The 21289-nt window shown below is 46.1% G+C and overlaps 2 protein-coding genes across 15 annotated transcripts in view; one reads left to right on the top strand and one right to left on the bottom strand.

The window, feature by feature from the left end:
• Positions 1–1167: 1167 nt before the first annotated feature.
• C7H21orf58 (chromosome 7 C21orf58 homolog) lies at positions 1168–9857 on the bottom strand. The gene is made up of 8 exons (XM_071810618.1): positions 9798–9857; positions 9499–9556; positions 7757–7824; positions 7055–7198; positions 6583–6697; positions 5053–5192; positions 3217–3392; positions 1168–2173 (listed from the first exon to the last, which is right to left on the bottom strand). The coding sequence occupies exons 1-8, from the start codon at positions 9855–9857 to the stop codon at positions 2104–2106; spliced, it is 831 nt and encodes a 276-aa protein (XP_071666719.1). The 3' UTR covers positions 1168–2103.
• A 5297-nt stretch (positions 9858–15154) lies between these two features.
• The window catches only part of PCNT (pericentrin), an 85121-nt gene continuing 78986 nt past the window's right edge, over positions 15155–21289 (top strand). For all 14 annotated transcript variants that reach the window (XM_071811414.1, XM_071811421.1, XM_071811423.1 and 11 more), the window contains exon 1: positions 15155–15312. In XM_071811414.1, coding sequence (XP_071667515.1) covers positions 15265–15312 — 48 coding nt within the window. In that variant the 5' untranslated portion in view covers positions 15155–15264. The remainder of the gene's footprint in view (positions 15313–21289) is intronic.

Below are 21289 nucleotides of genomic sequence, written 5' to 3' on the forward strand. Positions count from 1 at the left end.
TGGGGAGGGCAGGGGTCCCAGGTGGGGCTGTTAAAGGTCATTAGTGCGCACAGGCCCTGGCACTGTGTCCAAATGAGTCACAAGTGAAGACCCTCTGTTGGGTTTCTCTGATCTTCTCAGCAGTGAATTTGCTCCACACCACCTGACTGACTCACATACACAGAGCAAAGGAAACAGAGCAGAGAGGGCAAAGAGCAAGGTAGGTTTTACATAGCAAATAAATTATTCATGAATTGTTTTCAGAGCACAGGCAGCACACTGTTGGCTTCCAGCAGTGACAGTTATTATTTGGAAATATCACTCACAGCACCCTTTACGTACTTGTCTGGTAGCCTTTACAGATTACTCCAGCACCCTGGCTTGCCAATTTGATAGCAGCTCTTTAAGGTACGTCAGTTAATTCATGGACTCCTGTGGATAACACAGCATACAATCGTATAATTAAAGCTGGTCTGGCGATACCTCTTTTCTGCACAAACATCCTCAGCCACGCTTCGTGTACCTGCCCTGGAGGCACAGACACAGGGAAGCACCTGAGATGTTGGTGAGCAGCACTATCTGGGATGGTAAGTGGTCCACAGTCTGAAAGGTTTTATTTTTCCGAGATTATACACATCGGCTTCTGGCTGCCAAACCCGTCTCCTTAGTTACTGACAATAGTTCTTGGCAAACCAGACTGAACTTTGCCTGTCAGGGATTATCTATGCCCAGTGCAATATCTCTTCTTCTCAGTAACCATTCCAGGCAAAATTTAGGTCCCTGTGTTATCTTCATCAGATTCACTCACAAACTGCACCAGGCAAAAACAATGTAAAGATGTCCTCCACTTTAAAAACAGGAGAAGGTGGGAAGACATTGAGAAAATGCTACTAATTAGTTGTTTATCTTTCTTTATTAAATACAACCAGGGTGCTGAGAGCATGAAAAAGTATTGTTTGATTAAAAACTGAGTGAGCCTTCTGAGGAGTCCTGAATGAAAACAAGAACAGGATAATATATGCTCAGATTAAAGCCTGCCCTCTGAAAATTAGTGGGAAAAGTAAAGACGGGAAAAGTGTTTGATTTGTGTTACTGAAGAAAAAGACACATCCATATCTAAGAACCTCAGGATTTTATTATTATTTTTAAATCAAGTCTAAAGCCTGATTATACATGTGAAAGGTTGAACAATAGTGAAACAAATACACATGATTCCAGTGTGTTTAAACACCTTTCAATAGCTCTTTGAGAAGTAAACCTCGAGTGGCCTTGTAAATGTGAGATCAACGAGAGATGGAGAGTCAGAGCCCTCCCGGGGCAGGACACATGGACTGTGGGTAGCTGGGGTGGGCATTGCACCTCAGTGCTCAAAACCATGACTGCGGGAGCAGATTTCTTCCTGTTCTTCTCCACTGAGAATCATTTATCCAAAGAGCGCATAAAGCCAACTCACACAGGCAGGGCAGAGTGCTGGTCTTCAGGAAAATCAAATGCCAGGTTTTTGCTCTGCTACGCAGGTAATTTGCATTTGGATCATTCCTGTTCATCCTTACTTCCCCGGTTAGGTGATTACTGTAGGACAAGTATATCTGCGAGGGAAGTAAAACCAGAAACACAGAGAGGAACACTTCATGCTGGTGCGGTTTGGTGACTAAACCCTCATTCTTGCATTCTGGGTTAGTTTGCATCACCGTCCCCAGGAGGGCAGCGGGCCCCTTCGCAAGGGGCATTTCCTCAGTTTGCACATGAAGGGGACTCCCAGCCCTGGAGCTGGGCCATACTCGTTTGCAAGAGCTCAGATAACACTGGTGTCAAGATTATTTCATGCCCAGGGGCTGCTGTGGGTTGCCAGGCCTGCAGGACACTTTGGGATGGGTTTTCCTGATTCTGTGAAGAGATAGCAAAAAAAGTGGCGATTGCTTGTGGCTGGTGTGGGCTTAGAAGACGGCAGGAAACAACTAAACTAACAGAAATGGGTGAGCAGACCGCAGGTGCATGGTATGTCTGTTCTGAACATCTGCAGCCTTTCTTCTACACGCTTCTTGTACCAACAATGTGCAGTCATACAGGCGTTAGGCTGTCAACAGACAGATTATTTAGGAGCTATTCAAGTACAGGTTGAGCTCAGCAATGCGATGGCCCACTTGCAGAGGAACACGTACTGTCAGTATGTGGGCCACCTGCAACAAGAAGAATAGGATTATGGTGTTTAGTAATAGCAAAAGGACAGTGTAGATGTGTCAGATCTCATAATTCATGGTGGAAGGCGGCTGAAGAAGAAGACATCTTAAAAGCCATGACAAAATCTCTTCCTTATTTCTGCAAATATCTAATTGCACCAATTCTGGAAAAAGACAGGAGATCTTTACTGGTACAGATTACAAACCCATGTAAAAGTGAAAGGGGTAGAAATGTTTATCCTTTACAATCCCATTAGGTAAATAATCTGTTCAGGAATTCAAATCCCATGCTGAAGAGGGCCATAGGGATACCCCTGCCAGCAGGTTGCCCATGCCTGAGGATACAGAATCACAGAATGTTAGGGATTGGAAGGGACCTGGAAAGCTCATCCAGTGCAATCCCCCCGCCGGAGCAGGAACACCCAGATGAGGTTACACAGGAAGGTGTCCAGGCGGGTTTGAATGTCTGCAGAGAAGGAGACTCCACAACCTCCCTGAGCAGCCTGGTCCAGGCTCTGGCACCCTCAGTGAGAAGAAGTTTCTTCTCCTATTTAAGTGGAACTTCTCGTGTTCCGATTTGAACCCATCATCCCTTGTCCTACCTATTACAGCAGTTCCCTGTCCTTTTGGAGCTGAGGGGCCCAGAATTGGACACAATATTCCAGATGTGGTCTCACCAGGGCAGAGTAGAGGGGCAGGAGAACCTCTCTGACCTACTGACCATCCCCCTTCTATTCCACCCCAGGTACCATTGGCCTTCCTGGCCACAAGGGCCCAGTGCTGTCTCATGGTCATCCTGCTGTCCACCAGGACCCCCAGGTCCCTTTGCCCTACGCTGCTCTCTAATAGGTCATTCCCCAACTTATACTCAAGTTATAGTACTGAGTGTACAAAATCATCACTTAACCTGCCTCAACCCCATTGTTGTGTTAAAGATGATATTCAGGACTGGCCTTAGTGAAGAACCAGGAAGGCATGGGATTGTCTGCTCTACCTTGCTACCCCACCGGTGCAGGAAGGAAGGGCTCCAAGGTGACATCAGTGCTGCCTGTTTACTCACGTAGGCAGGGCAGGGAGCGTGCTGCCAGTCCAGCCATGTGCCGCGGATGTGGACGGGAAGCCTGTGGGGGGCCCCGGGAGCAGCGCGGTGGGAGGGTAGTGATGATGGTGGTGCACTGCAGATGGCCTGGGCCTCTCTGCTTTCAGAGCTGGGGAAGCAGCAAACTGCAGGTCCTTGTTGGAAAGAGACAAAAGGTGATTTGTGAAATCCGTGTCCCCACGGGAAGGGTCGCTGACTGAGGGGCTGGGTTCCCGTTTGGCCATGTGTCTGAAGACGGGTTTTGTAGGCTCCAACATAGAAGGTCCAGCAAACACTCAGTGATTTCAGATTTCACCTGATATTCGGAAACACTCAGACCTCACTCTCCCCAGTTTATCCCACTGATCTACATCAGGGAAAGACACGGTGACAGATGGCCTGGGGAAGAAGGTGGGGACCAGGGGGATGCACACTTTTCCTCTGACATCTTCCCTTAGACACAGGGTACTCCACAGAAAGCTGCAGATGAGTCTGCTGGCTCCCCCACAAATCTCCCTGCAGCAAGGGGGAAAGAGTATTCCAAACCAAAAGCTACAAAGTTTAAGGAAAACAGAAAAGGACTTGTGTGCAAGGCAATGCTCAGCAGAGTTCTGATGCGAGGAGGAGCCGGCACTACCTGCCATTTCCACAGCATGTCCGCCCTCGGGAGCACGGCTGAGGGAGCCAGCCAGCCCCTCTGTGACCCGGGAGGGCTTCTGGGGGGACATCAGTGCCCTGAAACGCGAGAGCTGGCAGCTGCTGGGGGAGGCTTTCTGTCCAGAGCAGACATTTGGTGCTAACAGGTGCAAAAAACCCATCAGCTCCCGCCAGGAGGGGACGGGCTGTGGACGACGATTGCATTTCCTACCCTGCCTTAAACCCGGGACTCGGGGCCTTTTGAGCGTGTGTTGCTTTTGCGGATAGCACATAGGAAAGGTGTGAGTGAGCGGGGCAAGGACTGCAGAAGTGTGGGAGTTACTTTCTCAGTGCTCAACAACCTTAACATCCGAGGAAAAGAAATCTTTCTTACAGTGCAGGGAAAAGACACAGTTAGGCTGAAAATGGAGGGGTAGGCAAAGTACCGCGGAAGTTTTTGCAACATCCCCTCCTCCCCAAAAATCAGCTGTCCTTGCTTCTTAGGTAATAAATGCTACAGATTAAAGACTAGAAATACATTTCCCGAAACAATTAAGAACACTAAGGAACTATATCACCTTGTTAAAAATAACTTAGGATTTTGGCATCTAAGGACATGTTTAAAATTATATACCTCTTATCAGGCACCGGATATGTTTTTGAAAATCCCTACAGGGATCTACAAAGCTAAATATCTTTAAGATCTGTTCTGTTAGAGCTCAGTAGCCATTGATTTTCAGTGAGATAGGAACTATAGCAGTGAGGCTTCAAGTATGATCACAAAATCTGTGCTTCAGCTCTAGCCCATTTGAAACTGCCAGGTCAAATTTTACCAGTTACAGGATCTGTAACATAAATATTGCCCAGCTGTTCACAGCAAGTGAATAGTCTGTTAGTGGTTCAGCTGTACAGACCAGATGATTTTCAGAGCTGGACTAAATCTAGTTTGCATGTGCAGAGGAGACCTTCATCCCCTGGGTCCTGTCACAGTGCTCATCATGGTAAAGAGGCAGAGTGTGCCCTGCTCTTTAACAGACTTCTGGTGTGCTAGGTCTGAAGATACAGTTGTTAAACATCCTGGATTTTCTGCATGTTTTGTCCAGGCCCTGCACCCCCCCCCAGGAGATCAACCATTGCCCCATGTGAGCAAGGATGCCCTTCAGACTCCATGGTGGTTACCTGCTGTCCATGCTGAAGCAGGGGAGAGCTGGCTGCAGGAGACTGTGCGAAAGCCATGGGTGGCAGAGCCTTCAGCATCATGTTCTGCATGATGATCTGGTGCATCTGGGCATTCTGCATCAGCATCATCTCTACCATATCTGGGAAAGGTCACCCCAAGGAAAAAAGTAAGAGATTTATCAGCAACCGACAGGCAGCAGAGGCATCTAGGTAAGAGGTGCTGTCCAGTGTACAGACTGGTCACTGCAACCGCGACAAAGCAGCTGAATGGAACACATGAAGAATATTAGCATTATTTGGCCAGGCAGTGTAAAATTAATGTCTATGGATAAGACTGTTCATGCCAGTTCTCCTGTTTCTCCTCCCTTCTAGAAGAAAGGTGCTGTTGAGCATCTTCTGTCCGTTAGTTTCCCTACAAGCCCACCCCTCTGGCTATGTGGACTGTCAGGCTGGAGAAGGGATGAGCACTAGAGCTCTCTTGCTTACACCAGCTTGGAGCGGCTCCTTACAGTGCTTTCCATTGCTTCAACTCAAGATCATTGCTTTCCATGTGAGAGGTTTCCTCAACTTTACATGATATTGCAGTGCCACCTTGAGAGTCCACTGCATGTGCATCAAATCTACTCACCATCATCTCTCTGGGTCCTAATGACAAAGGACCCGTGCTGTGGAACTAATTCACTTGTTGGGGGGGAAGGAAGGAAGGAAAAGAAGAAGAAGAAAATCAAGGCAACTCTCCCTTTTTTTTTTTTAAACTGGTCATACCGGGAGTAGTTTACATGTATCAGCTTCAGAAAAGTCATGCATGAATTAGGACTATTCTGTTTATGAAAATAAACTGATTCAAAAATCCAGACGCTTAGATGAAGAAAGAGCTGAGAAATATTGCAGTTTCATGACTGAGGATTCCTCTGTGGGATGAAGAAATCTTTGGCTGAAGTTTGAGCCAGGGAAGCCATCCAGGTTTTTGTTCATGTATTATTTCACAGTAGCATCCACCTATGTTTAGCAACAAACTCTTTTTATTGGCATTGCACTATATTTGGAACAGCACTTTCAGCTGTTCTGTCTTTTTTCCAAACACAGGCTGTAATAAAAGCCCGTATTGTTCCGAAGAGATTGAACTGCAGGTTTAGAGGGAACAAAAGAAAAAAACCAAACTTTATAAGCCTGTACGTTAATTTTTGAGTCATCTGTGAGCATGAGTTTGACCTTGTTAATATCACTCAGTGCCATGGGTTGAGCTGTTTTGCTTTCCTGAGCTTCGCTGGCAGCTTAACCTGGCTTTGCTGAGTTTGTAGTCCCTTTTTCTTTAGTTTCGGCTACAAGGGTTTGTCTGAAAGCCTCTCAGAAATGGCATCTAGTCCATTTACAGAGTGCAATTCCCACAGCTCCAGCAGCAGCCCCATAATGAAACAGCATGTCACTAACTGGCTTGGATGCTGTGCCATGCCCCCTTCCACCTGCCGTGGCACCTGTCCTGTCCAACCTGTCCTCTCCAGCCCATCTGCCGAATGGAGGGTACGTTACCTTCTTTAATGCTGCCAGAGCGGGGGGCTGCAAACGGCTGGGCAGGGGGGATCTGTGTGATCAGCGGGGGCGGCTGAGGTAACTGCTGGATGATGGTGGCCGGCTGAGGCGGCAGCTGAAAAAGGGAGAAGTCAGGGTTGAATTTGGCCAGTTCCCTCATCTCTAGGAGGGGACAGTGGTGGGTATCATCTGCCTGGACTTCAGTAAGGCTTTGGACATAGTCTCCCATGAGATCCATGTGGAGAAGCTGTTGAGGTCGTGGGCTGTACGAGCAGTGTTGTGTATTGGAAATGGGCTGAATGGTGGGGCCAGAGCATGGGCGATCCTCCCACTCCTCTTGCTACCTCATTCCTTAGATTGCCTCAGGCAGCGAGGGACTCATACAACCGCAAGAGGTGTATCTTCTCCACCTGTGGTTGTTGTCTCAGACCAGCACAGCACTAGCGGTGTTTCCAAGGAGAGAGGATCCTACCGTCTGCTGGATAATCCTTGGTGGCTCGGCCTGGGGAGCTGGAAAAGGTATCTGGAAGATGTGTGGGAGTGCAGCCCTGTGGTTATGACCGTGTCCTCCAGCGGGCGCAGGGGGCTGTGAAAGCTCTTCCAGAAGGTGCTGCTCCTGCAAAATCCAGTATCTTCTGAAAAAAACCTCACTCATGAAGGGAAACACCCAGCCAGTGCCCACAAAATATAAAGGGACTTTTTCTTCCCACATATCTTGAAGCCATACAGTTTTCAGCGCAAACAAAAAGGAATGTAAAACAAAATAAAGGGCAAACTGCCAAAAGTTTGGGAAAACACTGAAAATTGGTACCCTCCATAAACTAGCAATAAGTAAGAGTTACTATTATTCCTATTTTGGCAGCATTAAAAATCCCTTCCTCGCATTTTGGCACTACCTCAGCGAGCTTATGATGCAGCAGCTCAGGACAAACAGGATAAAGCCACCAACTTACTGAAGCATGTGTGTCGTTAGCTGTAGGGAGAGAGGACACCCCCTGTTCTCCAACCCCTCTCCCTGGTCGGCTGGTCCAGCCTCTATACCCCAAACCAGCAAGGACTGAATCCTGCCCAGCCCAAAGACTAAAAGACAGAAAAGAACTGAATCCACATCACCAGTGGATGTGCAGGTAACCTGGCCCTTCCTGTCGTTTCTGTCCCCAGAGAGGGCACTTACCCGAAGCTCCTGCAGAAGATCTTTCCTTCTCCTCAGGGCGCTCTGGAGCATATCCTCACGTCTGCTCCCTGAAGGAGGAAAAGTCCATTATCTTCTCAAAGGATTGCAAAGACAGAGCTATCATAGCACCTGCATTATGAGATTCATTCTGGGAAAAGTGTTATAAGATACCTTGGCTTCTTCCACAAAAGGCTGTAGGCTACTTTTCTTGTCAAATCCACTAACAGATACTGACTTTACGCCACATGCAGACACAGCTGTTCAGCAGCTCTACAAAGGCAATGCGCCATCTCTGAAAATAAACTTTTCAGATCGCTCTCCAAAGCCTCCTTCTAACCTCCTGGCTTAGAAACTCATTTCAGCCTGAAATTTTCTAGATACACTCTGTACATGCAGAAGATGATGGTGCAAAGGGTAAAAAAAGTTTGTTGTGACATATCAAAACAAACTCAGTGTAGAATGTCAAATTTTCTGTTTCCTTTTTGTTCTGAACCGGCTTAGTTTTCATTTCTTCCCACATACAGCTGATTTTGAACTCACTTGAAATGGAAATAAGAAATAATGTTTTCAGATACATTGGAGGCATGCCTGGCAAGCATCACTTAGTATTTTGAAACTGTAAGCTGTTAAAGGGATTTTTATATTTTGGCCACAGTGTTTGAAGTTTCTAACCATTTGTGCACCAGCTAAATGTATATGAGTCCAGAGTACAATCTGGAAATATTACTTATCTTCTACTGATAGCATTTAATTAAAAAAAATATATATAATTATCGACACTGCATGTGCCATGCAAGTAAATGAACGCACTGCCCATAGCATGCATAGATTGAGTGGGAGTACTGTTGAAAGGAACACACTACTTGTGCATGAAACATCAACACAGTCCTCAAGACCAACTCTTCCAGTATAATGATTTGTTTCATAAGCTGAGTCTTATTTTTTTACACTGGAAACCACATTCTGGTCCGCACAAGGCTGTGGTTGCCAGCTTCAGCGTTGCAAAGCAGTATTAGCAGTGGAGTGTTCCTCCTGCCTGGATCCCTCAGAGACACACAGCCAAAATAATGCCTCCTTTTCAGGATCACCAAAGCCAAGCACACAGCTGAACTGCAACAGGGGCTCGCTCCTAGGTGTAGGAGCTATGACAAAGAGCATTCACCAATAGTTTGCTCCAGTGAAAACAGCATCTGCAGCTGACAGGCTGCAGAGGACACCTGGGCAGGAGGTCACTCTTATGCCAGTGCTAGGCTGGCTCACTATTTCCCTTTGACAAAAAACCAAACAAACCATTGAAGAAATTCGAAAGATAAAAGGTATAGAGCTGCACAGTACAGCAAGCCTAATCTCCTCGCATCAAGGCTGCTAAGATGCACTAGCTTGGTTAGGACCGACTAGCATATAGGCTGACATTACTGCACAAGCTTCACTGAAATGTGCGTTTTTGCTACTTCCAGTCCTTGGGGCTGCATACAGACTTAGAGACACGGGCTGAGCTGGGGCAGGACTAACTCAAGTTTGGAGTCTTCCTCCTGCTCCACAATGTCCCTGTCACAGAAGCCCAGACAGAGCAAGTTCTGACTACCCAAATGCCCAACCACTGAGCATGCAGAGGCCCCTTCCAGTTTTTAAGGGAGCAGATGTGATTATCTGTTGTCACCTGCTAAGGAAACCATGCCTGAGAACGTCACTAAGCCCTTTCCATATCATGTCCGTAATTAGAACAAATGCTTCACTTTTACTTGCAGCTGGGAGCGGTGATTCCATCTTCTCCAGGTTCTCCTGTTCATTTTCGAGTCTCTGTTGGTAGAACCACAACAAGAACTGGTTATGAGTCCAGCAGCAAAGTTCACGACAATTTCCAGCCCTGCCTTACAGGCATGGTCTGCCTCTGCTTGCATGAAGACAGACGTTCTCAATTGGCTGCAGATCCTCTTCGTATCTCAGTAGAAATACAGTTATTTTAAATACAATATTAATGCTTGAACATGCAAAAGCAAAAAACAGAGCAAAGATGACCACTGCGGAGTTATTCCCTTACCTTTTCTAGGAGTTTGATTTTCAGTCGTGTCAGGTGATCTACCACTGAAGGATCTGTCATTGTAGTAGTCTCCTGGAAGAGCAGGCAGGCAAAAACAGGTTAAAAAGCTACACAAAGGTAGATAGGTTTTCAGGGGTCATTTTTTCCCCTCCACAATCTTCAAAGAAGAATAATTCCATTAGAAAAAAAAAAAAAAAATACAAGATTGTGAGCAATTGAGGGAAGAAGATAAAAGCTTCAGCTTCCCTGCCAGGTAAAATGAGTACAGATGTTCACCACAATGTCGCAGATACAGCTTCTTCTGCTATTTCTCTTGATGCATTTTCACGCTGCAGGTTGCGATGGTCACAGCAGGGCAACTCAGGGTGAATATTTTTCTCTTCTTATTAGCCTTTTCCCAGCAGTGGCACTGAGCCTGGCCCTCTGTGTTGTCAGTATCTTCTAAGTAGCTCAGAGTTTTGTGCCTGTAACCTGGTTGCTAAGTTTGTAGTGTCAACCAACAATATAAACAATTTAATCTCCAAGTGTAGAAGCTTATTTACCTTTTGTGAAGCAAATGCCCAGCACATTAGTAGACAAGGAAAAAAAAAAAAAAATGAAAGGCAATGGTGCTTTAACACAAGCCTAATTCTAGGGGTCAGATTATGACCTTGCTGATTGATGGTACCTGATAGCAATATTTAGCCAACTCTAAGGGGCCCATACACTTTTGACATAGCCCTTCATATGAGTTTTCATCATCAGGATGAGTGAAAAAGTAAAGAACCTATGATTTAACTTCCTTTTGTGTACTATCTCCCGAGCAACCTGCAGGGTATCTCCCTCTCCCAGCAAACATCTTTCAGGGCAATGTTCATCAGCAACATCCATAAAACCAATACCATGGCATGAGAAAGGAACCGAGTAACAGATACTCAGTCACAGTATCATATTTTAAGCTTGGTTCTGCTCCTCAGAGAGCAAAGTTCCAACCCTTCCTTACTTGAAGGCCATAGCAAAGCCACAGCTGGAGCAGCTGGTGGATGCTTGCGGGAGGCTGTGTGGGAGCAGCACAGCTCACCTCCTCCAGCTGTGACCCACGCAGCGTGAGTGTGCAGCCTGTCCTTAAAATACACCATCTCATAGTCACCGGAGAGGTTATAGAAACTGAGACATGGGGATCCCAAAAATAGCAGTGCCGTGTCAGAGCTGGGGCTCAGCTTTCCTCAGCAGGGCTTATTTGTGAATGCTCGAGTGACACGGCAGAACAGAAAGTCCTCTCACCTGCCAGCAGTTTTCCTGAGAAACAGCTCTGTGTGTGTTTTTGTAACCCAAATAGATTTTTCTCTGGTCATCTCTAACATCTTTGATCTGTTCATCCTTTGGGCAGCTGCAACAACCCTTGACAAGGAGTTTCCTAGTCATCTTAAGCATAAACCTAGTTATGTAAGTAAACTACATAAGTATAGTTTACTTAAGCGTTAGGCAGAAAAAACCATTACATTTAGACTGTTTTGAATCTAGATTCCTGAAAAATTATTGGAAATCTCCTTTGCTATGCAAAATGTATATAATTGTTCTCCAGGCGCTACTTCCATACTATTTGTAACTTAACATTCTGTATCTTATTCCCATTCAGGTGCCTCTTTTCTAAGCAAGATCATTTATTTAATCCATCTTCAAACAGCAGATTTTTCTCACTCATTGATCTCATAACTTGGCTGGGAAGGTATAACCCAAGAGTTCTCATACCCACCTCTTGGCCTCCGCTGTTGGCCTCCCTCAGAGATGTTGCATCAGCTGCGCATTTCATCACCCCGTGGCCGTCTGTCTGTCTGTACATTCTCAACTTCATCCTTGTTGCTTCTCTCTGTACCTTTCCAGTTCATAAACCCTTTTGTGACGGGGTGACTGGGGTTGTGGGAAGCGTTTGGGCAGTGATGTAGCGAAGAAAGCTCTGTTGGCATCGCCAGATGGGCATCTCCTTCAATGGCTTTAATGCCGCCTGAAAGTTAAATTTCTAGAGCCTTCATTGAAATAGGAATAGAGGGTTACAAGAAAGGCTGACAAAAAGAACCAAGTATAAGTATTCCCTTAAAAATACAGCACCAGTGTTAAGCAACTGAGTTGACTATAGAGGAAAGGAAGAGAGAGAAACATCTGCTTGATGTGACAGGTATCCCAGAGGAAATCCAATACTGCCTAAAAAGATGCTTTCCAGCAAATCTTTTCCTACACTTATGGACACCTTGGTCACAGTGTGATCTCTACTCGAGGGACATCTTGCAACCTGCTAATTAATGACTTGCCAGGAGTGTGCCAGGTGGACCCAAGAGGGTCTTGCTGAAAGAGATCTATAATTGCATTGAATCACAAACTGAGGATCACACATGAACATGGTGATGCAACAGCACAAAAGCAGACATCTTTAATTCTGCAAAGGATTAACAGGAATTTTATGTGCACCTCACAGGAGATAATTATTCTGCTCTATTTAGCAGTGCTGAAGTCAGAATTTGAATACTGCGCTTAATTTCGTACATGGTGGTTTTAGAGGGAAAGAAAATGAAGAAAAAAACTTTAAAAAGATACGTTTACAAAATATAAGTTCTCAGGAGGACTTGGAAGAACTGGTTTTGTTTAGTTATTAAGTATATGGTGAGGACAGACTAGAAATCTTTCAATAAGTGAAAGGATGCAATCAAGAACAGGGTGGGCTTTTACTGTCTGAAAAAACAGGGCAAGAAGCATTTGACTTAGTGATGGAGAAGAAAACATGATAAAACCAAGAAAAAATAGTAAGATAAATGATGGAGCTGCTATCTAAGAAAAAAACTTTCCCAGTTGTTTAAAAACCTTAAAGAAAAACAACTGTACTTAACATTGTAGGACAATTAGACTAGTCCTCAGATACACAAATGGATTAGATAACCTGGTGAGGTCCGTATCAGTACTACATTTCTGTGATGTCTTTTAATTGATTTTGGTAGTTTGAGCCCCCAATTTTAATTATTATGATTTCTAAAACACAATATGAAAAGAACTAAACAAACTGACACACTTGGAAATATCCATGGACAATGAACTTTCACTCTCTAGTCTCACAGGAAGGAGACTTTATTGTTTCAGTCTTAGAAGAGTGTTTGAATTTATTAAAAGAGAGTTAAAAAAATAAAATAAGAAACACACACAAACCACCAGCAGAGAAGTACATACATTTTCCTTGCAATAAATGGTCTGCTTCTGCCACTTGTAATGTTGCAGCTTAACAGTCGAGAGCTCTTGTTAGGCTGCTTGGTGGTTACAGGTATCGTAAAAATGTCCTGGCTGTATGTATTTGAAGCTAAACATCGGAATAACACATTCTACAATTAGAGTTATTTCATGACACTGTCATATAACAGTGTGCAATGTTGTTTTTTCCTGTCATTTCTGAAAACAGTGATCCCACTTTGAACCAAATTATGATTGTCTTGTTACTTATGATTAAGATGCTATACTAATCGTATACTATACTTATGATTATTGACTTCTTATACAACAATGACAAACCACTGGTCTCTGCAAATGCTGCTCATTTATTTGCAGACACATCGCAGCAGCACCCCAAGTTCTCAGTAAGGTTTTGTTACCAGCCTGATCTTAGTGCAGCGTTATCAGTGCTACTGCTAATTTAGTCGAGGTATAAATGACCTCTACTGATTTCGTGGTGATGTCAGGTAGGATTTGCTCCAGCAAACTTCTTGGTTCTCAGCTTTCCAGTTTCCTTTCACTTCTCAGAGGTTGCAAATTACACAAGCTTTTGCATAAGAAATTTCATAATTCAGATTTTAACTCTTGGCATTGACTGGGTATGAACTCAGAATCCTGGCTACGGGGTCAGAGGACGTGGCAGTTCTACTAGAAAAATAAACAAAAAACCTCCAAGGACTGACAAAGCAGGGGGTGACCAGAATTAGCCCCAGGAGTCTGTCCTCAGTATCAGGTCTGACCATCAGTTTGCGCACTGAAACTTCCATTCTTCCTTAGAAGAGCAGAATTGACTGTGAAGAAAAGCCAATGCACGCTGTCGCCTGGCAACCTCTGTAGCATTTTAAGCCTTAACCTCTACCTTGGCTCTGGACACAGACAGAATTTCTGGTTGGTAAAGCCTTTGCCAACCCCGCCGTGCTCCTGGCATCCTTAGCTGTTCCTGTGGAGCTCTGAGCACACACTGCTCCAGGCCTTTTGTTGTTTATGCTGAAATATTTACATAGAGATAATGCAGGAGACCAGGAGATTGGTATAAAATGATTTATTCTGTGAGTGTGAACACCTCCACATTTCTTCCCATGTACATTTTGGATGGTGGTGGGAAACCCGGATGGCAGGGATGCAATGGGCAGGAGCAGCTGGGTCTGGCCCACATCCTGGGCTGAATTGGGGGCAAAAGCCCAGAGAAGACCCCAGTTTAAGGAACAAGTGCACAGAAAGGTCCAGGGATAGAAGAGACATTGTTAGATCATGAGGATGCTTGTGTTGTTGTGTTTCTTAGAGCCAGCGCATTGTGAGATGTTACCTCTGAACTGAGTAATACATTTGATTAAAGTGTTTTCCAGTGTGATTTAATGACTCCGAGACACAAAGAAGCCATCAGTTGGCAAGGTTAATGATGCTCAGCATTAAGGAAACAGCAAGTTATTGCTCCCTTGCGAAAACAAAGCAGTGAGACGCTGTAAAACCCACACGCAAAGCATACCCAAAAGGCCGACTAGGCGTGCGGTAAAGGGCAATACTCATAACCAAGCCAGATGGTCACCCCCCTGCGCCAACACCTCCCTCTGCCTCCAGAAGGACGCGGGACCCGGCCAGCGGCGGAGGGGCAGAAACGGTAGAGAGAAGGGCACGGCTCCTACAAGCAGCCCCTCTTCGCGGAGGGCCCAGGACAGGCAGAGGAGTCCGGCCCGCTGCCCCAGTCCGCCCGCAGCGCTGCTCGGCAACGGCTCGGGCCGCTTTCCCGCGGCAGCCGCCCCCCTTCTCCCATTGGCTGCCTACCCCCAGGGCAGGGCCGTGGCTGGCGGTCCGTTTGAAACTAGCCATCCAGCGCAGCCGGGGAGGCGGGCGCTGAGCTTCCATTGGTGGCTGCTGAAGAGAGGCGGGCGCTGGCGCCAGTAAGGGCTTGTCCTTGTCTATCCCAGGAGCCAGTTAGGGGGAGCGGGCGGGGCTAGAGTAACGGCTGCTCTCGGCATTGGCTGGTGAGCCGCCTGGTATGGAGATTTTCACCAATTACGGGAGAGCTTCCTTCCTTCCTGAGGAGAATGGCCCAGCCCCTGCTCCCTTACTGGCTAGCGCTGCGCGCCGCCGCTCCGCGACTGGCGGTGCGGCCGAGGTGGGCGGGGTGAAGGCGCAGGGGCAGCCATGACCGAAACTTCGGTGCCCACTCGGGTGTGACAGTTGAGGTGGGGGCCGGGTCCGGCTGTCGCCTGTGGGCCCCCGGCTCACCCGCCACATGGACGAGGAGGAGCGGAGGCGGAAACTGGAGGCCGGCAGGGCCAAGGTGAGGCGGGGGGTCCCGGCTTGTGGGGCCCGCGTCAGTCCCGGCCTGGCCCTCGGCGCCCCGCGGTGCCCCCGGCCGGGCCTGGGCGGGGTTGTCTCCTGGAGCCGCCCGCGGTGTCGCCTCTGCCCGCCCCGGGGCTCTTCCCCGCGGTTGGGGCGCCGGCGGGTGTCCTGTCGTTGTGTGACGGGTCCGGTGCTGCCCGGGAGTACGGGCGGCGGAGCTGGAGCCGGTTCGGGGCTGTCCGGAGATGAGGGGTGTCTGCCTGGGCAGCGGGGCTGTGCCAGAAAGAACTGTGCTGAGCGGTGTGCCCTGAAGGCAGGTTGCCGGGCAGGTTTCCTGAGTGACTGCAGAGGTGTATAAACATTATCTTCAGTGAGCAAGGAGCTACTTAAAGCAGTGCATATATCTTTCCCCAGGCTCCGTTTTTGTTTCGTTTTGTTTTTCTCCATTTTTACCTAGAATTCGTTGTGGAAATGCTATATTTCCAGCTGAGAAATCCCCCAGAACAGGTAGTGTGTGCTTTACTATTGCAGTGAGAAGCCCGCTTGCCCTCACACCTGCAGGTGGGTTATTGGAGAGCTGGGCCGGGTTGGCTTGTTCCCGGCCATGCGGTTAGTGAACACTTTGCACGCTCTGAGCAGTTCCATGTCTTCAGGGAGGTGTGGCTTGGCAGGACCGTGCAGAGAGCTCCTATGATGCGACTGATGTATGAAAGTGATGCTCTCTTAGTAATTAATGGCAGCCATGAAGGCAACTGTGTCCTGGGTGCATCCAGCACAGCATCACCAGCTGCTTGAAGGAGGTGGTTGTCTCGCTCTGCTGGTGCGGCCTCACCTGGAGCACTGTGTACAGTTCTGGGCACCACAGTATGAAAAAGATATAAAGCTACCAGACAGTGTCCAGAGGAGGCTAAAAAGTTGGTGAAGGGTTTGGAGAGGAAGCTGTATGAGGAGCGGCTGAAGTCACTTGTTTTGTTCAGCTTGGAGGAGATTGAGACCTCATTGTGGTTACAGCTTCCTTATAAGGGGTGCAGGAGGGGTTGGCACCAAACTCTTCTCTTTAGCAACCGATGACAGAACCCAGGGGAATGGCAGGAAGGTGTTCCAGGGGAGGTTTAGGTTTGACATCAGGAAAAGATTGTTCACCCAGAGGGTGCTGGACACTGAAACAGTCTCCCCAGGGAGGTGTCACAGCCCCAAGCCTGACAGTGTTCAAGGAGAGACTGGACAACATCTTCAGACACACGGTGTAAACTGTGGGGTTGTCCTGTGCAGGGACAGGAGTTGGACTTGATGATCCTTGTGCGTCCCTTCCAACTCAGGACATTCTGTGATTCTATGAATGTCTGCAACTATGTGATTAGTAATTGGGATGTGTTAACCCTTTTAGATAAAAACTTCTACTTTGTTTTGGCAATGATGTTTGAGAAGCTAGTTAGAAATGCTTGATTACTTTTCTTTTAATTCAGTGATTCTGCTAGTTTTTGAGCTGTTATCCTCATATTTCCCTTCTGAGAATCTACGGCTGAATAAGGCTTGCCAGGCTGCAGCTCTCCACTGTTCTCACCATCCCAGTAGGACTGGAATGGGGGACTGGCACTGCAAGGCGATAGCTGAGGCTGCACAGGGCTTTGGGAGGTTTGGATAGAACCAATCTTTCCATGATGTGCTACAGCCTTTTCAGGCTTGACATCACTCCTGGTGTTTCTGTGCCAGGGGGCTATAGATTGGGTATTAGGAAAATCAGATACTAGGAAAAAATTCTTCATGGAAAAGGTTGTCAGGCATTGGCACAGGCTGCCCAGGGCAGTTGTGGAGTCACCATTCCTGGAGGTGTTCAAAAGGCATTTAGACAAGGTTCTTAGGGACATGGTTTAGTGCTAGAGTTAGGTTATGGTTGAACTCAGTGATCCAGAGGGTCTCTTCCAACTGAAATGGTTCTGTGATTTTCCCACAGGTGTAGGGCCGTGGCCCGTTCTGCAGGGCACCGCTCTGGAAATGTGGCCAGCGTGTTCGGAGGTGGCTTGGTGCTGTTCTGTCTGCCTCAGACCTGCTCAGCAGTCCTCTGTGTTTCTGTTTCAGCTCCCTCATCTCAGTGCTGTGCAGAAGGCAATTAAAGAGGGAGGGAAGCGCGGTTGTGGCCAGAACCGCTCTGAAGCGGTTTGCTGGTGGGCAGCGCAGCTCCTCTGTCCCTGGCCTGTCCCACCCAGATGCTGCCGTGGTTGCCACACTCCCCACTCAGCAGCTCCTTGAGATGTGCTGTGTGGACACGATCCCTGGTTGGAGAACAATTGTGTGATTAGTTTTTGGACTAATATAGAGAGAGGAGACTTGGAGAACAGGAGTTCTTTAGGCTGAAAAGTTACATTAGCTGTGGCAAGACTTAGGGTAGCATTTCTTTTGCAACACTTCTCTAAGTGCTGTATTTGTTTCTAGTTGGAAAAATGGGGTCGACTTGCCTTGAATAGGTTATTAATTCACACCTGTTGTACAGCTGTTGTTTGCCTTTGGAGAAAAAAAAGTAGGGATTTATATTGCGTTTCAAATTATGTGTGCAGAGCCACTGCTGCATTTATTTTTTTTAACTATGTGCTAAATATCTCTCATCTTACCATTTAGAAAAAATTGTTAGCAGGCCCATCACTGTTGCTATTGTGTGGTATCACATATCTGAGAGGAGAGGAAAGGGTTTAGAAAAGCAGAGGTAGACGTAGTGCTTCCTCTGCTTATTAGAATGTCACAGAGATCCATTACTTCGCTAGCAGATTGTGGGCACAGACAGATGAATGAAAGCAATATGCATTGGGGCTCACTAAACACAGAGATAGTATGTTTGGCTTTGGAGGGCAAACATGTGAGCTGCAGATTCCTTACTATACCCACACCCAATTTCTGGCCTGTATGGCTGTGTGCTTGATTTTTTTTTTTTTTTTTTTTGTATCTTTACTAATATACCTGGAGCTGTAGAGTTGACATATGGAACAGATGCATATTGGGCTAATTACTGTAATAAACACACCTTTGGTCTCACTCAGTGTAGTCCTTTCTGCGTTCTTAAGTCCATGGTGGTCTGTGGTTGCGCTGCTGAGTGGATGGGCTGCAGGACTGGAACTTGCTTCAGAAACTTCCCTGGATAGCTTGTGTTTTGAATGCTTTTATCTAATAGAGCAGTAGGGAAATGTGTTGTTTTTTTTTTTTTTTTTTTTAATTTTCTTTGTGCTTCCGTCCATGTGAATACAAATGTGATTTTGAAAGGGAAAGATGGCTGTGAGCAGGTACAGTATTTCCTTCCTGTGGTACAGGCCTACAGCAGCGCGAGGTGATCCCATCTCGACCGGTCCAGAAGTGTTCAGTGTCCATCCACATCAGTTTCCTGACTCATCTCACCACATCGCTTCAAGGGTGCTCCCAGGGGACAGGAGTGCCAGGCTGGCTCCGTCTTGCAGGGTTCTGTTGTAGCAACCTGACTTGTGGCAACCCATGCGATTGTACCTGCTGCAGGCTAATAATGACTGAATTTGGAGGTCTGAACTGCTCTGGGGTTTTTGGCTTTCCCCCTGCTACTCCTTTATCCCCCTAAAATATTACTTTTTGTCTGGCATCCAGTTTTGGTCTGCTAAACAATGGCTTGGGATAGGAATAAAATGTGATTATTTGTTTTCCTCCTTAAACCATTACTTGTATTATTATTTTTCGTATAAGAATAAAAACTCCTTTATTGAAATGCGTTTAAGTTATCACCTAATAATAATTCCAACTCTTATATTAATTGGAAACTATAATGATTTGGCAGCTAAATACTGACTATATCAGAGACTTCAGATTTCCAATTTTAATAAAGGCAATACTGGTAGCCAAGGTAGTAATTGAGTAACAGAACAAACCCAAATTTCTGGTGCTGCTTTTTTTTCTTGTTTTGTGTTGTATTTTTTTTCCTCCTCACGTTAGCCAGTGTGCATGGTGACCACATCTGCCATTGCAGACCTCTGTATGCCATAGCTCATGTGTGAGAGGTTTATGCTGTTCCTCCATTTTACACAGTAGGAACACAAAAAGGAGCGTGTGCTTTTTTCAGGAAGTTTTCCTGCTTTGTCAGTCTAAGGAAGCTTTAAAAAATGTTTCTGGGTTTTGTTTAAGAGCACTCGTGCTTATGTTTACTGTATCTAAGAGGTGGACTAAGGTTTATTTGGACAACCTGTTTCTATGTGGTGCTGCTGTGGTTTTCTGCTCTGTTCTGTTTGCTATGGGTATTCTTTTGGTGCTAATTTCTGAAGCACATAAAGCATTATGTAAAGGAGTAAATTATGTGAGAGGTGGGCTGGGGGGAGCTGAACAGGTCTATGTGTGCTGTAGTTTTCCTGACACCTGGCCCGTGCTGCTGGTATCAGCCAGTTCACAATAATGTGGTGGAAGGATGTCAGCGTGGCAGGTAATCAGGGACGGGGATGACACAGGGACCATGTGACACAAAACTCGACAGGCTTATTCTTCTAGTTCTGGGATCCTGGTGTGGTGCTGGCTGTACCAATTCAGAGGTGCCTTGCAGTGCGGCTTGGAACTGACCGGTCCTGGTGGAATGAAGCTGCACTGTTGTGGTACCTGCAGAAGGGACGGGTGTTCTGCACAGAGAGTTGCTTTGAGTGCTGCAGTGGACGGTGCTGCTGGTGTTCCTGTGGTGTGCGACGTCTTGGCTAAAAGTGAAGCTTTTGTCTTGGCATGTGCTGCTGGAAAGGAAACTGAGAATTGGGCCCTGCACAATGGGATCTCACTGGGATGGGGGAAATCAGCATTACACGTTTTCTTCGTATTCACACACACACTACTGCATGTCTGATGATACTCTTATAATGGCACTTCAAATCATGTAGCTGATCAAAGGCTTTGGAAACCTGGTATCACCCTAAATAAAGCTTTTCCCCATCCAGTGCTTCCATAAATCTGGAGCATGTTTAACTCCCAACACTTTCATAGACCAACAAATCTGGTAGTTCCATAGAATTTTGGGGTAGTTGGATATTTTTGCATGACATATATAGGTTTAATGTGTATGAATGGGACAAAATAAATTTATTTTTCTTTGGGCCATGCATGTAAAAATTCATACTCATTTAGATGTTCAGTCATGGCAAGTCTTGGTATTCTAATGTCAAATACTTGGTCTTCCTCCATGAAATCATTAACTGCTCTCTATGATGGCCACACTCTCTGCCTTTCTCATCTGTTCTGATTGTTTTACTCCTATTTTCCTTTTTATTTTCCTACTTCAGCAGTTCCTGTACTTTCAAATTTTCTGCAGGTGTCTCCTGTCCCTTTTCCCCCTGTTATAAAGTTAATTAGTGCAATAGCTATTTTTGACCTATATTGCCATCTGTAGGTGCTGGAGTTAACACCTGATTTTTAGCAAGTAATATTTGTGTCTTGCTACAGCTTTATTTACTGATCTGTTCCTTTTGCTTATTAAGAAGGACAAGAGGGCACCTGGGCATCTTTGATCTGCATTCAACCTTAATAATTATGGAAACTACAGAACCTAATCTTAAAAATAAGCTATTTGTACATAAACATCTTATCTGCGGGTGAGAAACTGATGGTCTTTCTGCAAATACACCTTTTAAACAGGTAGCAGGTGTGTAACTGTGTGTCTGTTGAATAGTGAAACTGTCAGGTACAAGTTGCTATGAGGACATGGGTGTAAGGAGAAGGGACTGGCCTAAATCTATTTCACAAGTTGAATGAGAAGAAATGGACAAGAATTTTCCACAAGGTGGCAGTTTTACAGGAAAACCAAGCTGTAAGGCAGTGGATTTTGGTATATGTTGCAGGTAGAACTTATATTTACATCTATGTTATCTCGTCACAAGGATATATTAACAGTGCACTTGATAACCTGTGGTTGTAACCTTGGCGAAGGCTTTTTCCTTATGAGAAGGATGTCTGGATTTATGCGGCGAGGGAGATGTTACTTGGAAATACTGCCT

Source organism: Patagioenas fasciata, chromosome 7, assembly GCF_037038585.1.
Source record: "Patagioenas fasciata isolate bPatFas1 chromosome 7, bPatFas1.hap1, whole genome shotgun sequence".
Lineage (NCBI taxonomy): Eukaryota > Metazoa > Chordata > Aves > Columbiformes > Columbidae > Patagioenas > Patagioenas fasciata.